Source organism: Canis lupus, chromosome 13 (genome assembly GCF_011100685.1).
Source record: "Canis lupus familiaris isolate Mischka breed German Shepherd chromosome 13, alternate assembly UU_Cfam_GSD_1.0, whole genome shotgun sequence".
NCBI classification, from domain to species: Eukaryota; Metazoa; Chordata; class Mammalia; order Carnivora; family Canidae; genus Canis; species Canis lupus.
In genome coordinates this window covers 38,091,553-38,100,348 of record NC_049234.1, presented here as the reverse complement: position 1 = coordinate 38,100,348, position 8,796 = coordinate 38,091,553, and the positions used below count along the sequence as shown (strand labels likewise).

At 60.1% G+C, this 8,796-nt stretch overlaps 1 protein-coding gene across 1 annotated transcript; it reads right to left on the bottom strand.

Annotated features, from left to right (window-relative positions):
* Positions 1-57: 57 nt before the first annotated feature.
* IQANK1 (IQ motif and ankyrin repeat containing 1) lies at positions 58-6,240 on the bottom strand. Its single transcript, XM_038555069.1, is given in 14 exon segments — positions 58-165; positions 167-365; positions 412-546; positions 618-711; positions 804-912; positions 1,048-1,140; positions 1,242-1,299; positions 1,365-1,483; positions 1,826-1,948; positions 2,035-2,137; positions 2,253-2,400; positions 5,790-5,874; positions 5,949-6,036; positions 6,179-6,240. Coding segments are annotated over 14 exon segments (1,524 nt in total).
* Between the last annotated feature and the right edge of the window lie 2,556 nt (positions 6,241-8,796).

Genomic DNA, 8,796 nt, shown 5'->3' with positions numbered 1-8,796 from the left:
GACACGAGCCGTCCGGGGCCCGCAGTCCCGCGGCCCAAGCTTTATTGGGGCCCGGCGCTAGAGGACCACCCCCCCGGGGAGCAGCATCCTCACAGGGAGCAGCACCTGCAGCTGCTCAGCAGGCGGCCATCGGGCCTTGGTGATGAAGAAGACGCGGAAGTGCCCCCAGGCGCGCCGCCCAGAACTGCGTGGGGCTGTACTCGGGCTCGTCCGCGGGCCGCAGCAGCAACAGGTAGCGCTCCCGCTCCAGGAGCCCCCGGCTTCACAGCTCCTGCACCAGGCCCGGCTGCGTGGCCTCCAGCTGCTGCCGCAGCACGGGGAACAGGTCCAGCTCGTGCAGGTCGAACACCAGCGGCTTCCTGTACCTGCTGGGCAGGCCGATCAGCGGGGGTCCCCCTCCCGCGGCCTCACCTGAGCGCCCCCAGCAGCGCCAGCCAGATCCTCTCGGGCTGCAGGTGGGCGGGGTTCACCACGTCCACGTAGTTGGTGTCCTGGTAGCGCAGGAAGACGGCTGCCTGGCCCGAAGGGTCGATGACAAGGGGCCACCTAGGAGCGGCCACCAGGTCACTGTCACACCCAGCCCTCAGCTCATGTCCCACCCAGCCCAGGCCACTGACCGGCCATCAGCGTGGATGCGGTCACCCACGTCCTTCATCAGAATGTCATGCAGCTCAGAGACCTGGCATTTCAGCCTGGGCATCTCCTCCTCTTCTGTGGAGTCATAAGGGGAGAAGCCAGTGGGAGGACCCGATGCCTGGTCCCCCTCCCTGGGCCCGGGACCCCCGCCCGCCAGACCTGTCCACCCTCCTGGGTCTGCTCCCGCAGCTCCAGCCTGGCCATGGCCAGCGTCTCCTCAGCTCTCTGGGCCTCCAGCCATAGCTTGTCCACCTGGGCCTCTGCGTCCTTGATGGCCTGCGGGGGAGCCCACACTCTGCTCACAGCGGGGCTTCGCCCCCTCCAGTGCCACCCTGGGAGGCCGCTGCTGGAAGGTGACACCTACGGTGGGGGCAGGTGCGGGGCGGGGCACGACCCCAGAAGCTCACCCACCTGCAGGGTGAGCTCAGCCTGGCTGGCACACCGCCCTTCACACTCGTCCTGCTCCGTGATCCTCCGGTTGAGCTCACAGTAGGCCTGCTGCAGCTGAGCGGCCCCTTGTCAGCAGTCAGCGGGCCTCCCTGCCCGGCCGCCAGCCGCCCCCCGCCCCTACTCCCCTGCCCCCCACACACACCTGGGGCGCTCACCTGGGTCTGTCGCTGCTGCTGTGCCTTAGCTAGCTGTTGCACCTTGAGGTTCAAGCTGGGGTGGGGGGGCCGGTCAGAGGCGCTCCTGGCCCTCCCCCTGGCCTCCCCTCTGCCATCCCCCAGCCGCACCGCTTGGCCTCTGCCTCCTGCTGCTGCTCGGCCTCCATGCTCCGGAGCATGGCGTCGGTGAGGCCCAGGTCCCATGACTACAGCACACTGACCACGGCATCCAGGGAGGCCACCTAGGGACCGAGCACGCCCGTGAGCACGCCCGTGAGGAGCTCTGAGCCTCTGCTCATTGTAGATAAGAAGGGCACCAGCGGGCAGAAATGTGGCTCTCCCCGCTTGCCCTTGGGGTCCCAAAGCCTTGCCTATTGTGGTGCAGCACCCCCAAAACTGAGACGCCCAAGGCTCCTCTGGGCCTCCCTGCCGAGACCAAGCAGGGCCTGCATATCCCTTTCCCCCTCTGCTCCCCGCTCCACACCCCCAAGTGCTGTCCCTGGGGCCCTGCAGGCGAGCACCCTGGGCTGAGCCCCCATCCCGCCGCTGCCGGGGAGGGGTGCTCCTGGCTGCCCCCCACACACCTGCTCCGGGGTGCTACCGTCATCTGCACACACCCAGGGGTCGGCTCCAAGCTTCAGCACCTCCACGGCCTCCAGGTGCCCCCCGAAGGCTGCTCGGTACAGTGGGGTCCGGCCGAAGGCGCCCTGCGCGAGGGGCTCCTGAACAAGACTGGGGGGCGCAGGGGGCGGCGGGCGGGCGCCCCCAGCCCCGGCCCCGGCCCGGCGTCCACCTTGCTGTTGGGGCTGGCGCCCTGCTTGGCCAGCAGCTGGATGGCGTGGGCCTGGCTGCCGGCTGCCACCTCCGACAGCACCGTGTTCCCGCTGAGGTCCTGGCTCTCCACAACACGCACCCCCGCCCACCCCGGCCCCCGCCCCCCTACCCTACCCTACCCCGCCCCCCACCCACCCCCTGACCCCAACCCCTACCCCAGTCCCCCGCCCCCCCCACCTCCCACAGGACCGCCTGGAGTCACTGTCGAGGGCCTCCTCCTGCAGCCGGGCCGCTGCCGCTCCTCCTGCCTCCTGCTCCCTCCGCACCAGGGCCATGAAAGCCTGCGGACACAGCCTCTCGGCCACCCGGATCTCAGCAGCTGGCCCTGGGGGGGAGGGGGCTCAGGAGTCCTGGTCCCCCCCAAGCTGCCATCCACGCAGTCCAGGGGGGCCCGATCCGTCACCCCGTCCCACCGGCCCAGGCCCAGAAAGGTTCTAAAATCCACAAAGGCCGGACACCGAGCCTCCCGACCTCAGGGCTGCAATGCAAGCCCCACTGGGGTGTAGACAGCACTTAAAAACAAGATATTTAAAATCTACAAAAGAGGCCACAGTGCAGACAACTGGGGGGGGCATGAGAACCCCCAGAAGCCACTGGAGACCACCTGGAGGAGCCAGCAGGGAACCTGGGGAAATGGCCTGGGGCAGAGAGGTCCCCGTGCACCCCTATGGGAGCCGCCCCGCCGACTGCGCCCTGGCTCCCACATACAGAGGGGGTGGCCCGGCAGAGGCCCCTGGGGCTCAGAGGAGGCATCTCGAGGTGCCGGGGACCGCATCCCCACGTGGCCACAGTGGAAGGTCTGAGCAGACGGCTGAGCTGGGGTCCCCACCTGCACCGGCCCACGGGCCCTCTGCCCACTAGAGTTGGGTGGGTCCCCTCTCTGGGCCTCCGTGTCCCCTTCTCTGAAACAGGGCAACGGTGGCAGTCACACCCCACCAGGCTCCCCAAAGTAACTAACTGCCCCGATGAGCTTCTGTGGCTCTTCTGCATCACAGCGGTGACCATGCCGAGCGGGGACAGCAGGATGGGGCTGGCCCAGGGCCTGGCCCCTCCGGAGGCATCAAGGAGGCCGCATGTGGGAGGTGGGGATGGTGAGGCGGGGACCCCGCAGAAGCAGGGCCTCTGGATGGTGCACACTAGCAACGGTTTAGAGATGAAGTTCAGATGAAGTTCAGAAAAAGTTCCTGAAATACATCTTAAGGAGTCACAAAAATACACTAGGAAGCAAAACGACCAGCATCACTCACATCCCAAGGGGGTGCTTGAAGCGCAGTGAGCACATCAGCCAAGCTCCTCGGCGCCCGCGCGGCCAGGGAAGGGCAGCGGCCGTGCTCTCCTGACGCCTTCGCGGCTCGCGGCCGCAGTAAGTCACCTCGGGCGACCCGGGGTCCACATGACCCGACAGGAAACAACAGTTCAAGAGGAGTCAAGCCGCGACCCCCCCTCGGCGGGGGCAGGTGCAAGCCGTCAGGATGCGCCAGGGGTGCGGGCGAGCGGTCCTCGCCAGGGGTGGGCTTCAGTGGCAGCACCCAAGGGACATCAGCACCCAAGGGGCGGCTGCTCCCGGGCCGGCCGAGGCGTTTGGCAGGTCACAGCGCCCGGGGGAGACACCGAGCGTGAGACCCAGCGAGCGCAGCACGGCTTCGGGCTTGCACTTGCCAGACTTAGCTGATAAAAATACAAAACACAATTTTGGAGATGTACGTGAGCCAAAGGGTTCGTTGTTTATCCGGAATTCAAGTTTAAACGAGGGCCCTGTGCGTTATCCGGCGGCCCCGGCGGGGAACCTGAAGGGCTCCATCGCTAAGGCCCCCTGCACTTACTCAGCCTTGGCAGGACCAAGGCGGTCTGGGGCTGCCCCCGGCCGCCGTAAATCCCTCGCAGGACAAAAACATTGTCCCGAACTTTAGCACACCTCCAGGAGACAGGAGACAGGAGAGTGTGTGTGTGCACAAGTGGCAGGAACGGAGAATCCCAAGCACACGCCGCACCCAGCACGGAGCCCGATGTGGCCTCGATCCCACAACCCCGAGATCGTGAGCGGAAACCAAGACTCGGATGCTCAACTGATGGAGCCGCCCAGGTGCCCCTCCAAAGTTCTTAATGTAGAATGCACGGCACTCAAAAGATAATCAGGGAAATGAAGAAGCACAGAGTGACTAAAAAAACGATAAACAGCAGAAGGAGACCCAGACAGAGCTGTCAAGCTGCTCCTGGACGCTGAGCTCAATGGGTGTGTGCCGGGCATTAAGAGACAGATCAAAAAGTCTGGGCGGGGATCCCTGGGGGGCTCAGCGGTTTAGCGCTGCCTTTGGCTCAGGTTGTGATCCTGGGGTCCCGGGATCGAATCCCATGTCGGGCTCCCCGCAGGGAGCCTGCTTCTCCCTCTCCTGGGTCTCTGCCTCCCTCTCTGTCTCTCATGAATGAATGAATCTCAAAAAAAAAAAAAGTCTGGGCAGGAACTGGAAACAATAAAGAACCAAATGGAAGTTTGAGACTGTGAAAACAAAACCTGAAGTTGAGAGATGGATGGGAGAGCTCTTAGCAGCGTAGCAGACGCAGCTGCACACGGACCGGTAACCTGGAGCGCCACGCGAAGGGAAGGGACATGGTCGGAGCAAAGGTGCAGGGACGGAAGGAAAGGTCTGATCACAGGGTCTCAAGTCGCCAACGTGGAGGACGGGGACGAGGGAGCAACATTCAAAGAAAACTTTTCAAGGCTGACAGACATCCAGTCACAGCATTGACATGCGTTATAAATTCAAGCAGGTTAGTGGAAAACAAGCGGGGCAACGCACACTCCGCAAAGCACCCCATGGTAACACAGCTCAAAACTAGACAGGGGGGGAGCCTGCAGATTAGTGGAAGGAAGGGACGCCCAGGCAGCTCGTCGGTTGAGCATCCGAGTCTTGGTTTTGGCTCAGGCCGTGACCTCAGGGCCGTGACCTCAGGGCCGTGACGGGATGGCGCCTCCCTCAGGTTCCACATTGGGCGTGGAGTCCGCTATGGATTCTCCCTCTCGCCCTGCCCATCCTTCCGCTCGCTCTCTCTCTAAAGTGAATAAATCAATCTTAAATAAATTAGTTAAAGGAAAAAAGATATATTACCTTTGAAGGGGTAAAAATAAATAAATGAATAAGGGGACCTGGGTGACTCAGTCAGTTAAGCATCTGCCTTCGGCTCAGGTCAGAATCTCAGGGTCCTGGGATCGAGCCCTACACTGGGCGCTCTGCTCAGCAGGGAGTCTGCTTCTTCCTCTCCCTCAGCCCCCTCCCCCACGGATGCTCGCTCTCTCAAATAAATATATATATATATTTTAAATTTAAGGCAAAATAAACACATCTTTGGGCCCCCTCGGCAGCTGGTCTCACTGGGGAGACTAACAGAGGGCAGGGCGATGCCGGCAGAAGAGAGCAGCCCAGCTGGGTGTGCAGGTACAGGCGGGGCTGTGGTTCAATAGGGAGAGCACACCTGTGAGTGAATACGCACCAAACACTAACGTCACAAATACATGAGCGTTAAAACAGCACGTCCATGGGAGGAAGGTAGGTAGAGTGGTTAAGAGTGCTCAGGGCCGGGCAATGTCAGGGTAGCGAGAGTCATGCTGGGCTTGAGCACTCCGGGGCAGGTCCACCCCGTGTGAGCCCCCCTCGAGCACGGTGACGTCTGTGGCTTGCTCCTAGCTGATATGGCCTGGCGAGGGCAACGTGGTACTCATGATGACGTCGTACTCCACAGGGTTTCCTCTCAGCAGACTGGCCTTAGAGAAGCCGTGGCCGTGCTGGGGAACCGTGGCCATCTGTGGAATTGAAGAGCGCCGTGGCCAGCCGCCACCGAGAGCCGGGACTCAGGCCTGCACCACAGGAGACAAACCCGCAGACAGTGCCAGAGACCTGCACTGTGTGCCTCCCACTCGAGCCTCCGGATGAGGCTGCGGCCCCAGCGAGTGTCCAGATGGCAGCTGGAGCCCACAGGACGGTGCTGCCTTAGGTGGCTAAGCGTGTGCTTCTTTGTCAGGCAGCAACAGGAAATACAAAGCTATGCCCAACTGCTGGCAGCAGGTAAGCTTTAAGGCAAACAGCCTCGCTGGAGCTAAAGGGAACCATTCCAGAGCGATACGGGAGTAGTCCGCCGAGGCAGCAGGGCTCTTACACGCTGGCGGCATCTGGTAACGGCTCCAGAGTACATCAAGGAAAACTATGAAGAGAAACTGATAATAAACCTACAATCATAGTGGGGACGTTGGCGCGCCTCTGTCAGTACTCGTCAGAACCAAGCGCCCAGTAAGCCAGCGAGGACAGAGAAGACGTCTGCGGCGCCGCTGCCACTCCTTCGGGCTGATGGGCTGAGCGCGGGAGGCAACACTCTCTCCACGCACCCCGGGAAGATGTGCCAAAATTGGCTACAACCTGAGCTAAAAAGCTCATTTTAATAAACACCACATGGTTGAAGTCATTTAAAAAATACACTTTCTGAATAAAGTTGAATCAAGCCTAAAATCAAGTAAAAATTAAGTAGAGACACCCATGTGTTTGGAAATTCTCAAATACGTTTTACAATAGCCCATATGTCAGAGGAGAAAACAGAAAGAACGTGACACAGTCTGTTGAAGCAAATGTTCACGAGCAGGCCCGTGTGAAAGCAGCCCGTGTGGACCCTGCCGGGCGCTGCCCGAGACCCTGGCAGCTCCACCGCGGCCCCGGCCCCGCAGCGCAGCACGAGGGGAAATGAGCTTTTGTTATTTTTTCTTAAGGCTTTATTGATTTCTGGGCATCCCGGGTGGCTCAGTGGTTTAGCGCCGCCTTCGGCCCAGGGCGTGATCCTGGGGTCCCGGGATGGAGTCCCGCATCGGGCTCCCTGCATGGAGCCTGCTTCTCCCTCTGCCTGTGTCTCTGCCTCTCTCTCTGGGTCTCTCAGGAATAAATAAATAAATAATCTTAAACAAAAAAAGATTTATTGATTTCTGTTGAGAGCGGGGCGGGCCAGTGGGAGGGGATACCCCCAGCAGACTGCCTCGGCCGGTCCCCTCCTCCGTCCCACGGACCAGGGGGACAGACGCCAGGGCGTGACACGTGCACACGCACGCACACACCCCGCGGGGCTCAGGAGGCCCAGAGCCCCCGGCGTGACCGGCGGGGAGAGGCTCGCGGGAGGAGAGGCACCAGAGCAGGGTCTCCAGGCAGCGCCGCCGCCACTCTCAGCGTGTGGAGCACCTGCGGCCATGCACGGGAGGAGGAAGAGCGACCTGGGGGGAACCAAGCAGCAGGAACCGAAGACCCACCCGTGGCCACGCCGCCCCAACCCGAATGGTGAGATAGTGGATGATTTGTCGCTGGCTCCTTTACTTCCTGGCGTAGCTGCCCACTTATACAAGTAAAGGGATGGGGGGACCTCCTTCTGAGCTGGTGGCAGCCCCCCCCCCACCTCCCCAGCGCACACGCAGGTGCTCCTCTCCGTGCTCTCGCTGCTACAGGGTCAGGTAACAGGAACAGGGGCAGCTCAGAACTGCGCCGCCTCAGGAGCCACGACAAGCGGGATACCCCTGAACTCCCAGATGTAAGCCCGAGGGGTGCTTGGTGACCTCGCGAAAACAATGTCTTCTATGTGACAGACGCCAGACGAAGGCAGATGAACATGAAATCCGGGTGTGGTCGTGCACGACACGGCATCGCCACGTGAGGCCCCAAAACAAGGACAACTCCTCTCTCTGCTTCCCGGGGTTCGGGCTCGGGTTTTGTTTTTTGTTTGGTTTGGTTACTGAATGCAAAATACTTAGAACACGGTGTCATACACGGTAAGCGTTCGATGAATGTTACTGTCAGGGTCATGCTCACCACAAAGGCCAAGTGGAAGAGCCTTGTGCTTCCTACCAAAGTAGTAAATCTAAGAAAATACAGTGCGGTTAAGAGCCCGCGTATATTAACAGCATGATAAAGAGCTAAATACTTCCGTTTTACTTCTGCAGAAAATGAATAGTTTTTGGAATGACCAAATTATTGCAGTCTTGGTCAGAAGATTCAATAAATACTACTTCAATAAATAAACTTTTTAAAAAATATTTTATTTATTTATTCATGAGAGACCCAGAGAGAGAGGCAGAGACCCAGGCAGAGGGAGAAGCAGGCTCCAAGCAGGGAGCCTGATGTGGGACTCGATCCCAGGACCCCGGGGTCAACGCCCTGGGCCAAAGGCAGATGCTCAACCGCGGAGCCCCCCAGGCGCCCCTTCAGTAAACAAACTTCAAAAAAAAGAAAAATCCAGTTGTCTGGAACTCAGTCTTCAAACTTTCTTGCTTACATCATCTCATTTAAGAACGCAAAACTTGGGGATCCCTGGGTGGCTCAGCAGTTTGGTGCCTGCCTTCGGCCCAAGGCGTGATCCTGGAGTCCGGGGATCAAGTCCCACATCGGGCTCCTTGCATGGAGCCTGCTTCTCCCTCTGCCTGGGTCTCTGTGTCTCTCATGAATAAATGAATAAAATTTAAAAAAAAAAAACACAAAACGTTGGGGGCGCCCAGGTGGTACAGTCTATGAAGCATCTGGCTTTGGCTCAGGTCATGATCTCGGGGTCCTGGGATCCTGCTCTGCGGGGAGTCTGCTTCTCCGGCTCCCTCTGCCCCTCCCCTTGCTCATGTTTCTCTGTCTCACTCACTGTCTCTCGCTCTTCTGCTTTCAAATAAATAAAACCTTAAAAAAAAAAAGAATGTGAAACTATGTACCTC